Source organism: Mustela nivalis (assembly GCF_964662115.1).
Source record: "Mustela nivalis genome assembly, chromosome: 12".
NCBI lineage: Eukaryota > Metazoa > Chordata > Mammalia > Carnivora > Mustelidae > Mustela > Mustela nivalis.
In genome coordinates this window covers 6,309,374-6,326,953 of record NC_139031.1, presented here as the reverse complement: position 1 = coordinate 6,326,953, position 17,580 = coordinate 6,309,374, and the positions used below count along the sequence as shown (strand labels likewise).

General features: G+C 50.5%; 1 protein-coding gene across 1 annotated transcript in view; it reads right to left on the bottom strand.

The window, feature by feature from the left end:
- The window catches only part of ZNF777 (zinc finger protein 777), a gene marked incomplete at its 5' end in the record, with an annotated part of 41,376 nt that extends 24,138 nt beyond the window's left edge, over positions 1 to 17,238 (bottom strand). Inside the window, 4 exons of the mRNA XM_082691649.1 lie at positions 3,596 to 4,326; positions 4,383 to 4,572; positions 16,424 to 16,490; positions 16,970 to 17,238. Coding sequence (XP_082547775.1) covers positions 3,596 to 4,326; positions 4,383 to 4,572; positions 16,424 to 16,490; positions 16,970 to 17,238 — 1,257 coding nt within the window. The remainder of the gene's footprint in view (positions 1 to 3,595; positions 4,327 to 4,382; positions 4,573 to 16,423; positions 16,491 to 16,969) is intronic.
- Between the last annotated feature and the right edge of the window lie 342 nt (positions 17,239 to 17,580).

Sequence of the window (17,580 nt, the reverse complement as noted above, 5' to 3'; positions counted from 1 at the left end):
TCCCGCCGACTGCTGCCGGCTCACTCGGCCTCTCTGTTCTCCCTGTCCTTGCCCATAACACAAGGACAGTATCTGACACACCTGCCACCTCACGGAGTTTGAGCACAGAGCATCAAAGAAAATAAGACTTTGTAAACCACAAGAGCAGAACTGTCAGTGCCGGGCACCGTTATGACCCCCAGACTCCCAGCAAGGTGGGAGGAGACCCCAGCGGGGCTACTAAAGGATGTCCCTCGACGAGGAACTTGACATGTGGCCCCACTGCTCCTGCTTGTGTCAGGAGGCAGTCCCTGTGCCCTCTGTCTTAAGGGAAAACTTAGGGGAAACCTTAAGTTTCCCCGACTCTGATCAAAGCTGAACTGTGGACTTATCAATACCATTTCACCAAGCATGTCTACGGAGAGAGGCCAAATGGGCTTCTGGGTATCCCAGGCAGACAGAAGAGACACCCTGCCCGAGCCAGGCCAGGGGACAGCAGTTCAGCCCCTTGTATGCGGGAGCCAAAGCGCCCAGGGCCGATGGTCCCCACTGCAGGAGGCGCGCTCTGGTGGTCTGAGTTCCTCCCTGTGGTCTGTGAGGTGGGGAAGGAGAAGCAGAGACCTGGAGAGGCTGGAAATGGAGCGGAAGTCAGCCATTCTGTGACCCTCGTCAAGACTGGTGGGGTGACTAGAACTGACATAAAGCCTGACTCCTTTGGGGATTTTCATTCTTCACTCTCTCCCTGTTCCCCACCTTAGCCACACTCGTGTTGGGAGAATTCTTGTGTCACCAGGGAGGTGAAGCCAAGATCTTCTGAGTGGCCAGCTCTGGGTTTACTGAGCCCATCAACAGCGCTATCGGAACCGAACCGAAGTTCTTCTATAACACGTTTGTCCATTTGCTCGTATCTTCCTTCAACCAATCTGCTGAAGGACCCACTGCTGGGCCATGTACAAGTGATCTTTAATGTAACTGGAAGCCCCATTCTCTTCGTTTGAAAGGGAGCATATCCAGTCTGACCCAGAGTATATGCTCAATGAATGTCTGCTGACTGAATGAACAATATAAATGATTGGGTCACGTGAAAAAACAATGTTAGGAGACAGCATGACATTGCTTCGGTCATCTGTCAGAGCCGTCTCAACTAATTTGTGTCTCCTACCACTTTCCTTCTTTCATTTGCTCACTCATTCACTTACGAGGCCTTCACCGAGACTGCACCACACGTTAAGCCAAGAATTGGAAACCGAAGGCCTGTGCAGGCGGAATGTTCTCAAGGTAGTATGATCCAATAGTTCTGCAGCTAACCAGATGTGAGAGCTTATTAGTCAGATAACAGCTAACAGTTAGTCAGCACTTACTGTGCGCCCTGAACTGTGTTAAGCATTTCAAAGGGCTATCTCTCACGTCATCCTCAGGAAGCCCTATGAAACTGGGACTCTGAGAACTGTTACCCACACTTAGCACAGGGAGGCGTGGAAGTTTGGAGAGGCCAACCCGCTCGCCCAAGGTCACACCGCAGGCTGGCCGCAAGACACCATAGGTTGCCTCTGGGCCTCAGCTGTCAACCCAGGTAGCAGGTCAGGTTAAGTGTTCTGAATCCTTTCTGCCTCTAAAATTCAGAGAAGCCTGGAGAGTAAACACAGACCCGTGGGAGGGTCTATGGTTGGCAAAGCCTTACCCATAAAGACATTTCATAGACCCCATTGAAAACTAATGAAAGTTGTGGATTCTCTCCCTCAAAAAACTAACAAAACAAAACAAAACAAAACCAAACCACAGGCGGGCACACACACACAATTCTGCAAACACTTTCAAGGGGCTCACAGACCCCAAAACCTGGAGATTCATCAAGCTACGTCTCAACTTGTCACAGGTAAGGGCAGACAGGACAGCCCTCTGGGACAGGAGCCTCAGATGCCAGGGGAAAATGACCAGCATAACGGAACACAATAGGCACATTATGGCCCTGTCCTTCGAGGGGGGATTAGGGTATTTGCCTACAACTAATGGGAAGGAAAAATCCCCGGAGGCCAAGTTAGTCTCCCTGAGTAATACATGGGTTTAACTAAAACAATGTAAAAACTAATTATAATAATAAAAAGCTCCAGTATAGTACCTAAAGCCTAAAGTCAGCAGAGTAAGATACGGTTACCAACTAGTCTAATCAGAGCTCAAAGGAAAATACCATTTCTTTGCTGTTACTAGACTGGCTCTCTCCACTTCCAGATTTGGAGGACTGTAGAGGGTTGAGGGGGGCACAGGAACATACCTGTCCTCCACCCCCAAATTAAAGCCCCTTGCTATAATGTCCTCCATGTCAGTAAACCTGTGGCTCAATTTTACCCTAAGCATAGAGGGATGGAGCTATAAATATAGTATCTAAGATTAATAAGCTTGCATTCTCAAACTGTTGTGGGCAGGGGGAGAATTCTAGACTATAGATCATAGGATTTAACCCACCCTCCCTACCTCGTGCATCCCAAGTGGATGGGGTCCCCAGGACTCATGCATATTAGCAGAAAAAAAATACATCACCATTCATACCGATTTATAAAAAAGCCATGCCATTTTCTTGAATGACCCAGTGTGGTTAACTCAGAATTATATACCATTCAATGGCCCTGGAGACCAAAGCCCAGAGGTAGGCATTTTTAAATCTCCATTTTGCTGTATTTTTCCAATAGATGATTACTATTTTTATTGAACCAGGAGGCTCTTTAGAAAGCATGTATCCCGACCCCCTCCACACAACAGTAAACTGAGGCTCACAGGCGCTGACTCCCAGCAGCCATCCTGCTCTCCAGCACGGCCACCGCATCTCAAAGAGCAGGTCTGCGGGGAGATTTCAGGGCTGGTTTTTCAGAATGGCCCACTAAGCAGGACCACCGGCCACGAAACCCTTAGGAGCTCGCTCCCCAGACCCCATCCGTCTGGACACCCAAAATCTGGCGGGGGGGGGGGGCTCCAGACGCAGAAGCTGGAGGCCCAGGCGCCGAGCCCGAGGGTCACCTGCTCCCCACGACGCAACCGCTCGGCTGGGCGCTGCCGAGCCTCTCACCACGCCGTCACCTCCCCCCCGACGGGCCGCGTCCACCGCGCGCCGGGGCCAGGCCCCTAACCCAGGCGAGGCCGCCACCAGAGCCGGCCCCCTCCCCGTCCAGGCCCGCGGCCCGAGAAGGCTGGCATTTCTGGGGACGCGGGCACCGGGCCACGGAGGATTCGCTACGTGACCTTGGGGCAGGCCGGGCAGGTCGCCGCCAGGAGTCTGTGCCTCAGTGTCTCCGCTCTGCGAAATGGGGAGAGCCGCGTCAGCGCCGCGCTCCGGCCGCGGGAGGCTCGGCGGGGGCGAGCTCTGCGGAAAACGTGCGGCGGCAACCCCGACGGACGCAGCGCCGGCTCCGCAGGGAGCGAGGCGCGCCGCCCCGGGCGCCCACCTCCGGGCCCGCGAGCGTGCCAGGCCCCGGCGTCCCCGCAGCCTCGCCCGGACGGCGGCCGGATCCTCGGCCCCGCTCCCATCCCGCAGCCCGCCCCCCCCCCGCCGCCCCCATTAAGGGGCGCGCGAGCCCGCCGGGCCCCCCCCAACCCCCCACGTCGCGGCGTTTCTGTCCCTTACCGAGACCCCAGGCCGGGCCGCCGAGCCCGGGACGCGCAGGCCGTCCCCCGGGCCCCGAGTCCGCGCGTCCGTGCGCGCGCGGGCCGCCCTCACCGGAGCCGGGGCCGCCTCGGCCATGGCCGTGCGCTGTCCGGCCCGGCCCGGAGTCGCCGCCGCCGCCGCCGCCGCCGCCGCGCGGCCCCGCTCAGGCCGGCCCCCCGGCCTCTCCGCAGGCGGCGCCCGCCCGGCCCTGCCTTCCCCCGCCCGGGCTCGCGCGGCCGTCGGGCCCGGCCTGCTCAGGGCGGGCGGGGACGGAGCGGCCGAGCCCGGCGGCGGCGTCGGAGCGGGGCGCGCGGCGGTGCGGGCGGCCGGGCGGGCTGCGCCCCGGCCGCGAGCTGGGCCCCGGCCCTCAGCACCGGCCCCCGGCCCGCGCGCGGCCCCTCTGCGGCCGCGGCTGCGACCCCGGCTCCGGCCCCGGCCCCGGCTGCGAGCTGCGCTGCCGTCCCGGCGCCTCTTCAGCAGGGGAGCTGCACAGCAGCTGCCATGTTGATACAAACTGCATCCTGGGAGGCATGTCCCTCTCAGGCCGTTTAAAGAGAAACACTCCGAGGCTCGTCGGAGGCTGCAGGAACCCAGACAGCTCCATCTACAGCCGGTAGGAGCGAACAGTGTCGAGCGAGCAGCCGGGCGGCGACGGACACGCCCTGAGCCCCGGGCCAGCCCGTCGTGGAGCCCGGGCCGAACCGCGCGGCCTGCCCCCCCCCCCGGCCGCCCCCAGCCGCCCCCCCCGCCCAGCCCGGCCTCTCACCTGGGGTCCTCGCCTCCCCGGGCAGCCTCGGGCGAGACCCGGAGGCGGGAGAGCCGAGCACAAACCGCCGCGCGCGGCCGAGGCGACGTGCTGGGGTCTGGAGGCGGCTTGATTGGCTCCGACAGCCTTCCTCCCGCCGGATCCCCCTGCTCCTCTCAAACCCAGAACCCGGGTCGTTCCCTTTCAAAACCTGCGCTCACAAAGGGATCTAAGAAACCCGTCACACCAAAGCGAGCCCGGGTTCATGTGACCAGCTCTGTGCAGTCCGGGTTCCAGGGAAGCGGACTGTGGTTCCAAGGGTAACAAGGGGGTTGGGTGCTTTTGTGAAATGCCCGAGTGTTGTTTTCGACAGGAGAGGACACAATTCCGAGAATCATAGAGTGCTGGGGCTGGAAGGGGCCGGACCCGGCATTTGGGAGGAAACTGAGGCCGAGTGGGAAGGGACATGTTTACCCCAAGTTGCCTTCCAGCCCCTTGCAGGAATGCTCTTTATAACCTTGAGAGATATCCCAAAAGAAAGGGTAGAGAGCCTGGAGTTGGAGGCTCCCTTTCCTGGACAGGTTCACGCACACCCATATTTATGGAACATCTAGCAAGAGGCAAAAACTAGAAATGAAATGGGGGTGGGGGGCGAGGAAGAGAGAAAGTACAGGCAGGCCTCCTGGATACACGTGAGAAAACCCAACTGGAACTAACTTGAGTGGGGGAGGGGGGAGAAAAGTAGAATATTTTTGTTCACCTAATGGGACCCCAGGGAGGCCAGGGGTGGAGCTGCCTTAGAAGGCGGCAGGAGCAGGGCTCAGTCCGCGGGCGGTGTAGATAGATGTCTCTTTAAGAGTGGAAAGTTATGGATACAGATAAGGGCAGGGCCTGTCCATTTCCTTCCCTTCCCAGAGGTTGGAGATCCCACCTATGTCTTGGTGCATCAGTAAACAGGGCATACCACTGGTTTGGGTATTTTAAATGTTTATGTGAATGATGTAATTCATTCCATATCAGGTTGCAGTTTTTTTTTTTTTAAAGCATCATTGTTTTTGAGATACAGTCCTGTTTAAACAAGAATATCTGGTTCATTCATTTTAACCACCATATAGTATTTCATTGAATAAATAAAGTCCAGTTAACTTCCCCCTCCGCTGGGGATGAAAACAAACCTGCTGGCAGCAACATTGTGTTCATGTCTCATTGCCTATGTTTGAGCTTCCACGACCCCCAGACACAGAAGAGGGGGGGGACAGGAGCGCCTGCCTCTTCCCTAAATTCAGCAAATTGCTCATCAGTGAGATGGTGCCCAGTGACACTCCCACCAGCGGGGCATGGGGTCCTGTTTCCACAGCCTTGCCAACACTTACTGATAATGGACTTTGAACCCTGCCAACACGATGAGTTTGAATTGAAATGATAGTTATTTTACTTTAAATTGATATTTCTTTCTTTTTTTTTTTTTTAAGATTATATCCATTTATGTGACAGAGAGAGATATCACAAGTAGGCAGACAGGCAGGCGGGGGCGGGGGGGAGCAGGCTCCCCGCCAAGGCCCGATGCAGGGCTCGATCCCAGGACCCTGGGATCATGACCCGAGATGGAGGCAGAGGCCTAACCCACAGAGCCACCCAGGCGCCCCTATATTGATATTTCTATGTCCCTGATTATTAAGAGAATGGAACATCTTTTCACATTTCCTAGACAGTTGGTCTCTTCAAATTTTCTCTCCATTTCCTTTGCCAGTGTTTCTGTTGTGAAGTCTTTTCTTATTGTTGTTGTTGTTTTTTTAAGATTTTATTTATTTGACAGACAGAGATCACAAGTGGGGGGAGGGAGAGCTGGCTCCCCACTGAGCAGAGAGCCTGATGCGGGGCTCGATCTCAGGACCCTGGGATCATGACCTGAGCCGAAGGCAGAGGCTTTAACCCACTGAGCCACTCAGGCGCCCCTTTTATTGGTTTATAGGTGCTTTTAAAAGAATGTATTAGGGATATGAACCCTGTCACCAGACTCAACATGCTTACTGATAGGATTGTATTTCCATCGACTGTCTTACTAGTTGTTTACTTTGTTTTCCAGGTCTTCGGTAATTTCTTTCTCTTTCTTTTGTTCCTTCTTTCTTTGCCTACATTTGGATGGAGTATTTCTTTTTTTAGTAATTCTGTTTTCACTGTACAGTTATTATTAGTTATGCCTCATTTTTCATGGTTGCCCTAAGTTTTAACACATACAGCTTTAATTTTTAACAGCCTACCTCCCGTGAGTTTTACCCCCTCACCATGCTGCGTTAATCTGTGCGTTAATCTTAAAGCAGGTTACCCACCATCCTTGTGTTATTGGTAGCATACATTTTATGTTTCCAAATGTTACCAGCAGGAAGGGAGTCCTCTAACTTTGTTCTTGTTTTTCAAAATTGTTTTGGATCATTTGGGATGCCTTGAACTTCCCTTTGAATTTTAGGGTCAGCTTGTCCATTTCTGCAACTAAGCCAGCTAGAATTTTGATGGGGCCCGGAAATCAACTAATCAGCTCCTGTCCCACGGAGAAACACCTAGATGAATGAACGTATGATCATTTTTTTTCAGACAAATGTAAGATGAGACGTTCAGTACTAATTTTGGATTTCTTGTTACCAAAATAAAATGAAAGACTTCAATCACCCAAGAGTTAATTAACTGCTTGAATTTATTTTTCTTTGTCTTCTAGCATATGTGAAAAGTGGAAAAATAAAAATATGCCTTCCTTTTGACATGTTTAACACGAAGTTACTTTTATAACTGCATATCCTCTCAGAGTATTCCCCCCTCAAGATTACTAGTTGTATATTTGATGATATTAAATAAATATCCTGTAATCAGCTGAACTTTTTTGCTATAAACTTTTTACAGTAGGAATTGTTCCAAAAACCAGACATGTATTTTTTTTTTTTAAGATTTTATTTACTTATTTGACAGAGAGCCAGAGAGCACAAATGGGGGGGGGGAGAATGGCCCAGAGAGAGGGAGAAGCAGGCTCCCCGATAAGCAGAGAGCCCAGTGTGGGGTTCGATGCGGGGCTCGATCCCAGGATCATGACATGAGCCAAAGGCAGGTGCTTAACCCTCTGAGCCACCCAGGCTCTCCCGAAAACCAAACATGGAAAGCAGTGATAAGATGAAAGCTTGCAGCTCTCTTGCTTACATGTTTGTAGAGCATGCAATTTTTTAAAAAGATTTATTTATTTATTTGAGAGAGAGAGAGAGAGAGAGAGAGAGAGCAGGCACTTGCACACACACAGTTGAGGGGGCGGAGAGAAGATCTGAAGCAGACTCCGTGCTCAGCGTGGAGTCCTATGCAGGGCTGGATCTCACAGCCGGGGAATCGTGAGCCGAAACCAAGAGTGCGCCACTTAACTGACTGGGTCACCCAGGAGTTCCAGAGCATGCGACTCTTGACCTTGGGGTTGTGAGCTCGAACCCATGTTCAGTGTAGAGATTACTTAAAAATAAAACCTTTTTAAAAAACCGAATGGGAGGGACGCCTGGGTGGCTCAGTTGGTTAAGCAGCTGCCTTCGGCTCGGGTCATGATCCCGGTGTCCTGGGATGGAGTCCCACATCGGGCTCCTTGCTCGGCGGGGAGCCTGCTTCTCCCTCTGCTCTGCCTGCCATTCTGTCTGCCTGTGCTCGCTCTCTCTCCCTCTCTCTCTCTGATAAATAAATAAAATCTTTAAAAAGATAAAAATAAAAATAAAAAACCGAATGGGAGCAAAAGGTGGTTTTTTCCCCTTAAATCATTCTTCTCTTTCACAAACACTTTGTGTATTTTATTATTTCTAATTTATTACGCTGTGATTATGAGAACGGGTCTGAATAGAATTGGTTATTTGGAATGTGTTGTGATTTGCTTTGCAGCCAGTTTTTGTAAACATTTCATATATACTTGTACATAGAATCTCTAATTGTTTGGATAAAATTAGATAGGTTTTTCAAATAGTCTAGATTCTTACTAATTTTTGTTTGTTTTATCAAATAGAGGTATATAGAAATGTCCCATTGTGATTTTTTTCCAGAATTTTCATCATAATTCTGTCATTTTTTGCTTTATATGTCCTGAGTCCATGCTGTTAGGTACATTAGAGCTTTTTTTTTTTTTTTTAATAATACAGTGATCCTTTTTATCCTAGTAATGCCTCTTGCGTTAAAGTCTGCTTTGTCTAAAGGTATTTACTAGTCTGTTTCCTTTAGATGAGTGTTTGCTACAAGAGCTTTTCTCCCCCAACTCTTTACTTTGCACCGTGTTGTACTTTCAAGTCTTACTCTTGTCTCTTGAAAACAGCATGTGACAAGACATGAAGTTTCTATGGCAAGTGCCATTTTGTCCTCGTCTGGGGATCGAGGCGAAGGCCCCCACAGTTCACTTTCTTGTGGCCCGAAGGAGCTGGGACAGTCACTCTCCTGCGGAGCTTTACCAGGAAGCACCCCTTGGAGCTGATATGCCCTCTCCATGCACGTGCACACACACAGAGGACTAGAGAGAAGGCCGTGTTGGCCATCCTCCCCTTCCTGAGCAGTCAGTGTCCTCTGTGGAGCCCAGGACTTCGCTCATTGCTCTTTCTAGGCTCCCTCTTCCTTCATAGGGAAGAAGAGGAGCCCTTGCTCTGTGTCCCCCAAAGTCCCTGAAGTCTGCGAGCACACTGGCACATGGACGCAGATGGCTTTTTATTTTAAAAGATTTTATTTATTTATTTGACAGAGATCACAAGTAGGCAGAGAGGCAGGCAGAGAGAGAGGAGAAAGCAGGCCCCCCGCTGAGCAGAGAGCCCCATGCGGGACTCAATCCCAGGACCCTGGGATCACGACCTGAGCCGAAGGCAGAGGCTTTAACCGACTGAGCCACCCAGGTGCCCGGCAGACGGCTTTTTAAAAGTTTTATTTTTTTTAAGATTTTATTTGACACAGAGAGAGAGAGAGAACAAGTGCACACAAACAGGGGGAGAGGCAGGCAAAGGGAGAAGCAGGCTCTCCACAGAGCAGAGAGCTCGATGTGGGACTCGATCCCAGGACCCTAGGATCATGACCTGAGCCGAAGGTAGACGCTTTACCAACTGAGACACCCAGGCACCCCACAGATGGCTTTTAATGTAGAGATTGTTGAAGGCTTAAAGACATCACAGGGAAAAGGAGGGGCTAGTCCCACCCTGCTCCAGTTCCCCTGGAACCCCAGTGGAGCAATGTACGACCCAAGCCACTTCCTTGCCCTCTTGTAGAGGAAGCACAGCAGGTGGGGGGCGGGGGACCCTTGGGATGCCCACATGCCACAGACCATATCATGGGGGGCCATTTCTGGGAAGAGTCAGGGGCAGACATTTCTTGATATCCCTCTAGAAATGCTTCTCCATGTCAGAGGAACTGGGGGTAAAGCTGAGTACTACCCCATCCCCCCTCCTGGACACCACTGGACCAGCTGAGCCCCACAGTCCCAGGCGGAACCAAACTGAAGTTTCTATGGCAACACACACGAGCATGTCCTCCCTCATGTCCTTCTGGAACTCTCCATGCATTGGCCAAAAGTGAGGCTTTGTGAAGACCCAAGTTGGAATCCAGGTGAAGTGTGGGAAGACCGGAGAGAGAAAGGAGGAAGGATTTGAGGACTAGACCTCGTGCTCTCTGCACCCCAAGCTGCTGGGGCCCCAGACAGATGGAGCCCGATGGGTGGAGGGGACACGCGTTCTGCCTGAGATTGCCACTGACGTTCAAACAGGGTTCAGACTGAGGCTGGAATGAGACTTTTCTGGTGAGGGCAAGTTATGAAACATGTTGGACTTTTGACAACATGTCATCATGGTACCAAACAGCCACCGAGAGGAGGGCTGACATAGTGCAATCATGGGGCAGTCGTTGGAGAATAGAAGATCTATGCCCCAACGAATATTTCTCACTACAGCTGCAACGCATAGAGATGGATCTTTGTTCAGCTTTACAATCTGATAATGTGTGTTTCGACTGATGAACTTATTTTTCTATTCATAGTGAATAGAGAGACCTATTTGGGTTTTTTCTGTCACCTTATTTTGTGATCTTTACCGTAACGTTGCTCCTTTCCCCTGTCTGTTAGATGAATCAAGTTTTTCCTAATTCACCGTCCCTCCCCCTGCTAGGAGCCACTCTACTCCTATTCTTTCAGGGACTATTAGGAACATTTAAGTAGGTCTGATTGACTCACAAATATGTATGATTGCCCTTCTCTGGAAATCACAAGGACCACAGGATGCTTTCACTGGCCGCCTGCTCTGTCTTGCACGCGGTCTGGTGTTGTAGATACTTTGTTTTATATCTCCCAAATTTATCTTTATTATTGTTTTATGAAGTCCATGTATGTTAATATACACCCATATTTACTATGTTTCCCCTCTCATGATTCTCCTTATGATTGTTCCTCCTCTGTACTGGGTTTAAGTTTCTTCTTCCCAAAGACAGTCCTCAGCCGTTTATCGTTATCTATGACTGCTTCCTTCTCAGTTTTTACCTTCTAACAAACGTCTTTATTTGGCGTTGGTTGTGTGCGATAATTGAGCAGGGTACAAAATCTAGGTTGACGGTTTTCCCCTCGCCACTTTGCAAGTGTTAGCTCATTGTCTTCTGACCTCTGTTATTGTCCTAGAAGATTCTACAGTCTTTGTTGACTCTTTTTCCTTTCATGTCAATCTGTCTTTTTCTCTGGCAGCTTTTAGGATTTTCCTTTTGTTTTTGGTGGTTCTAGTTTCACCATGATTTTTTTATTTTTAATTTATTTTAATTTTTTTATTTTTTAAATATTTTATTTATTTATTTGACAGACAGAGATCACAAGTAGGCAGAGAGGCAGGCAAGGAGATGGGGGGAAGCAGGCTCCCCACTAAGCAGAGAGCTTGATGCGGGGCTTGATCCCAGGACCCTGGGATCACGATCAGAGCAGAAGGTGGATGCTTTAACCCACTGAGTCACCCAGGCGCCCTTCACCACGATTTTTTAATGTGTGGCTTTGCCTTTTGGGCCTCTTGAATTTGAGGATTTATGTCTTCCAAGTCTTGGAGATTGCCAGCCATTCTTTTAAAAATGTATTTCCTCCTAATTTCTTAATTACTTCTTTCTAGATGAGAAAATCTGTTTAGATAAGTGTATGGAAGGTGTTTTTGTCTATGCTTTTAAACATGTCATATATCTCCATTCATGATTTTCTGGGTATTTTTCTCATCTGTAGCTCATTTCACTAATTCTTTTTGGCTGTGTCTTGGTCAACTGTTTAACCAGTCCGCTGAGTTTTAAAAGTTTCGGTGACTTTTATTTCCAGAAATTTTTTTGTTTTTTCAAATGTTATCTTGCTTTTTCTTAAGGTTTGATTTGTTTCTATTTACCAGGTTTTTCCCATGCTGCTTCTTCTACTTTCTGCTCTCTGTTAGTTTTGGGGGCATTATAAAACTATCCATGTTACATTCAATCTTGAATAATCTGTACATGAATTCGGGTTCTTAAATTTTGATCCCGGTGTTTGTTGTCTCACTAATGGTGGACTGTGTCCTTGTGGGTTTTGTAATTTGTGATTGTGAGCTTATAGTGAGCCAGACTTGTGGTCTGGACTGTGGGATAGTTCCTCCTGTTTTGGCATTTCCTCAGCCAGAAACCACAAGCACTCTCATTGGCCCTTATCCAGGTATTATGTCAATTGGCCAGCCCTGTGGGTAATGTAAATTTGGATCCCAGCCTCCATGGTGTACAAGCTGTGGTTTTAGATTCTTAATGATGATGCTACCCTGCCCACTGCCATCACCCAGAGCCCAGCCCGAGGCATAAGCTTTTTGTCATTTGTGACGGCCATGGTGTTCTGCCACACAGATCTTTCAGAATTTACCATCCAGCTACAAGGAATGCAGTTAGACCACAGCTCAGGTCATTAATGCCTTCCAGAAATGCCTTGGCTTTCAAGCTAAGTCCATGCTGTCCTTGGGCAGCGCCAACCAGTGTGGGAGCAGGTAGAGTGCAAGGGTCTGGGTGTTTCTGCTCAACACAGGACTCCCCTAACAGGAATTATTTGCTCTAGAATCCTTTGGTTGGCTCAAACTCTGTCAGAACCACAGTGTGTTCTGTTCCTGCTGCCCAAACCTGCTTGTACTCCTCTTCCCTTCCATGGATGTTAGGTCTGTGTCCTGGTCTGAGACTTTTTCTGCGAAATCCTGCTTCCTTCTGCCTTTACCATTTATAGCGTCATTGTGCAGTAAACGTCGGGCACTTCAGTATGTGTGTGACTGAAGCGAGCCCAGTGTCCTGTTGTCTGAAACTATGTTTCAGCATCTGCTTCCTGAGGACCACCCAGCACATCGTGTTTTGGAGTTGGGTGTATTTTTTCTGAACCATGTATTTTCTGAAGTCGAGGTCTTTAGAGGACGTTCTCTGGATGAAGTGTCAGCTCAGACTCTGATCTTCACGGTCCCAAGGCCTCTATACCCTTCTCTTCACCCCATCCTGTTAGACGCAGCCACTGTTCACCTGCTTACGACCTGGATGTAGTTTTGTCTTCATTTCTGGTGCACTAGGATTTCCCTTTATTCCTTTCTGAGCTCTGTATTTAAAATTATGTTTATTATATCCCATCTGGAATTTGCAGATGTTTCTATCAGGTTCTACAACCCACAATATTTGCATTTATTCTTTTTTGCCCTATTTTTAAAGACAGATTATTTAAGTGTATATGTTTAATGCCTAAGCGGCGCTTCTAATGTGTTTAAGTAATCATGTATAATTTGCACAAGACTTGGGGTTAAAAGGAGCTTGACAATCACATCAAATCAGGAACTTTGTTTCTAGCTGTCAGGGAATAAAAAGTCTGCCTTAGGATTTGTGTAAGTGTTCTGCCTCGTCTTTATACATACACCTTTATACACATTTCCAGGAAAACATTATATACAAAGTAGGGGAGAGTCTAATGTGAAGACTGAAGGAGTGCAAACCGGGTCTATGAGAAACGGGAGGCATCACTGCCGCCTGCAGAGACCGGCGACAGCTGGTGATGCTGAGCCATCTTCTGAGGTGTAAGGAGTGTACCAGGTGCACTGTGGAGCCAATGGGGCGGGGGTCAACGCCATGAAGTGGGAACAGCATGTGCAGAGACATGGAACAGCACAGTGCTCAGGGAAGAGGTAGTTCAGTTTAGGCAGAAGATGAATATATGGAGAAGCTGCCCTCACGAGGGGTCGGCTATGCAGGCCTAAAATTGGGATTTTAAGCAGTAGGTCATAGGGGTCCTTGAAGGGCTTTAAGCCAGGGAGTGAGAGTGCTCGGATTTCCCAGTTAGAAAGGTCACCCCGGTTCTGTATGAGGGACGGAGTGGGGGCAGGATGGGCTGCGTGTTCCACCCGCGAGGTCCAGGAGGATTCTGGCAAGCCTTCAGTGATGTGGAATAAAGACTGACGAACGCCAGAGAGGAGAGAGAGAAGGTGACAGGAACCCCGAGAGGGAGGGGTGTCTGCCCGGGAATGGAGACAAAACAGAGTGAAAGTTAAAGGGGCCAGTCCTCACTGGTCCTGATGCTGTTGCAATGGTTCCGGCACGGTTGACCCCTCTTGTCTTAAGGCCACCTGGGAACAGGACAAAGATACAGGACTGCTACGGAACAATGGAAAGTCGAAAGGGATGGGGACCACCTTTGGACAAGAATGAAGTCACAGAAAGATGAAAGCAAAGAAAGCTGTCGGGAGGAGGCGGCCGCAGGTGGGTGCGTTTCCATGGGCAGCCGAGGGCGGCTGAGATGAGGGAGGGGCAGGGCATGACCACCGTCAAGCATTCTCACTCACGCACATTACTTTGATGCCAGAACGTAGGACATTTCACGGAGGACATGGCCTGACCTTGGACAGGAGTTGGGGATTGCCCTGGGATTTGGAATGTGTAGTAAGCGGAACACGACCCCCCAAAGAGTCCACATCCTGATCCCTAGAACCTGTGAGTATGGTGCCTTACATGGGGTGTCTGGGTGGCTCAGTCGGTTAAGCATCTATGTCTCAGGTCATGATCCTAGGGTCCTGGATTGAGCCCCGCGTCCAGCTCTCCGCTCGGTGGGGAGTCTGCTTCTCCCTCTGACCCTCCACCCCTGCCTGTGCTTTCTCTCTCTCTCTCTCATTCTCTGTCTGAAATAAAATAATAAAAAAAAATGATAGTGCCTCACATGGCAAAAGGGACTTTGCAGGTGTGATTAATTTAGGATCTCTAAATGAAGTGATTATTCTGGATTATCCTGGTGGGCCCAGAGTCCATTGCAAGATGCTGAGAGTGAGGCAGGTGAGTCCAGGTCAGAAAACGATGTGATGATAGAAGCAGAGCTTGGAGTGACTGCCTCAGGAGACGAGGGCCACGAACCAAGCGTGGCCTCTACAAGTGGGAGAAGGCGAGGCCGTGGATTCTTCACTGGACCCAGGAGGAACGCAGCCCTGTTGACACCTTGATTTTAGCCCCCTGAGGCTCAGTTTGGACTTCTGACCTCCAGAAGTATGAAACGGATCTCTCCTGACTTAAGCCACAAAGTTTGTGGTCCTTTTCCCTAGCAGCAAGAGGACACTAAGACCAGAAGAGACCGCAGTGCTCTGGCCTAAGCGGGGGGGCCCCCAGCCCAAGGTGCTGACCTGGTCTCCTTAACTGTTCACCGAGTGTCCCTTCGGGGTATTGATACTGAACTCAACCCTCTGCCCCCACGAAACCCTGTCCTCCCCAAATTCCCTGTTTTGAGAGTGCGCCCGAGCCAGGGCCTTGGGAGTTGTCTACTGAGTGGAACACTACATGGCTGAGGGCTTTGGCGTGAGGCATGGGATTCCCGCAGCACCCGGGCGTGTGGCGGGAGGGCGTGTGTGAACAGCCGAGCATGGTGGTGGGCTGGAGGCTTGGTGAGCGGGGCAGGCACCAGAAGTGTTCCTTGTTCTTTTCCCAGGACTGGAGACATGTCCTGCGGGGGGGCGGGGGGGGGCGACAAGAAGCGTGTGGGCGACATCGGGGCTGTGGGTCCCAGGAGGGATGCCATCACCACAATGGGCGTGGGTAAGACCCACTTCCACTCTCTTTCCATGTCCTACTCCCATGCCCTTGGGGCAATTTTACGCAGATTTTATTTTACATTTTCATTTTCTTAAAAAGACAAAGATCAAAATGTGACAACGACTGACCACAAGAGAGAAAACATGAACAATCATTAACTCTGGTTGATGGGAACGTGGGTGTGAGCCCGGCTCAGATGCCACCGGCCGACTTCAGTCCCGGACCAGGAATACAATGACCCCAGGCATCGCTGGTCCTTTCTTTGCTCCTGGCCAGCCAAGACAAGACTCAAGGAGAGAACATCCAGCATCTGGTGTTCTCTGACATACTGCTTTTCTCTCCCAGACCTATTTTCTTCATGTACATTGTACCGAATTATATAAAGCCAAATTACACCGACATTATTATATTCTGAAGCACAGTGACCGGCTGTGCCACGGTTTTCCCCTCCACAGAGTCAAACTTCTCCGGATTCTTCCACTCCTAGCTCTCAGGGACGGTGGCCTCCATGACCTGAGGTGACCTGTGCAGGGGCGGGGTGTGAGAGAGCTGGCCACCCAGCTCACCCGCGAGAAGGGTCTGGAGGCATCAGAGCTGAAGACATGGGTCTAAAAATGCAACCAACCAAAGCGCCTTGGTGCTGGTTAGGTTTTATTTTAACAGGATGTTTCCTCTTCATTTGTTTTTTCAAAATATCAGTTATATCAATATTAGAAGTGTAAACAGGTACAAAATATACAGTACATAGAAACAATTTTCTTAACTAGTCTATTGCCTAATAAAAGTACGCACGAGGGAGCTGACGGAACGGAAGCCATGGTTTCTCGCTCCTCAGGGGAGACAAGTCACCCATTTGGGGCGAGGGAACCGGCGGCTGCTCCAACAAAACGGGAATGGATACTTGTGTGGTGGGGACGGCACTGTGGTAGAATCAAGAAACCTGGGCTGTTTCTAGTTCGACCTCGAAGATGTCAGATGGGGAGTGAGCAAGCCCTTGGCCCTTGCCCAGCCTCTCGGACCTGCCACCGAGCACACTCACCAAAGAGGCCAGCGCTCAGCGACGTCTTGACGCCCGCCGACTCTGATCTGGCAGATGTGGCACAAATCTTAAGAGGGCAAAGACGAAACCCTTCCCTCCCCCAGACTGATGCTCCGGGAAGATGAGCCGCGTCTAGTCCATAGTCCTCCTTGCCCATGGGCACGGCGCCGCGCACTTGACTGAGCCGGGCGGGGTGTGTCCCCCTCGAGGAATTTACTTCCTCGTCTCTAACAGGAAAGAACACTTGTCCTGCGTGCTTCACAAGGTCACAGTCATCAAATGAGATGCGAAGTGAAAGCATTTTGACAATGAAACACTACACAGAGAGAAAAGGAAAGAGAAGCATTTCTCTGGAGTGGAAAGCAGCCCCGCTCAGGGGCGGGCAGGCCAGCTTTGTTACTGGCTCTACTGGTAGGTGACGGTGACGGCCAAGGCTTCCACTTGCCGGCCTCAGCTGCCTCGTCTCTGCAGCCCTCACACTAGGTTTTCAAGTGACTCTCTGTTAGAAGGCTCTGAGTCACCTAACAGGGTCACACCACCCAGATCGCTTTCGATAGGGGTGGCAGATGGCCCGTAATAGGCCAGCACTTTGGGGGGCCTTTTCAGATTGAGGAGAGCTGGGAAATAGGACTGGCTGCTGCTGGGCAAGTCCTTCTCCCAGCTGACAGCAGGTGGGGAGCAGGTCTCCACACTGCAGAGCAGGTGCTGATGGGACGAGTTGCAGCCCCAGCGGCCTGGAGTACAGCTTGGCGGGGGCCAGAGATGTCTCACCTCCACTGAGCTCTGTGCAACCATCAGCCCATCCCTAGGAGTCAGTGGTGCGAGGGAAGGACCCTCCTCACCTGTGTCCCCAGTCGGCCAACTCAGGGCACACTCACTGTCAGACTTGGTAAGGACACAGGCCACACAAACACGCGCTCCGGAAACCAAAAGTACACTCTAAACTGGTGCTACGACTATTTTCCAGCTTTTTTCGTCAAGAATTTAAAAAAAAAAAAAAAGTTTTCATAATTAAATTACTTAAAATTCTATGCTGCTCAGTTTCACAATCAGAGAATTCTACTTTGTTTAGAGGTGGAGGCCGGATCGTTTTCTTTTTCCAGTGATCAGTTCAGCAACGTGGAAATCTGCTTCCCC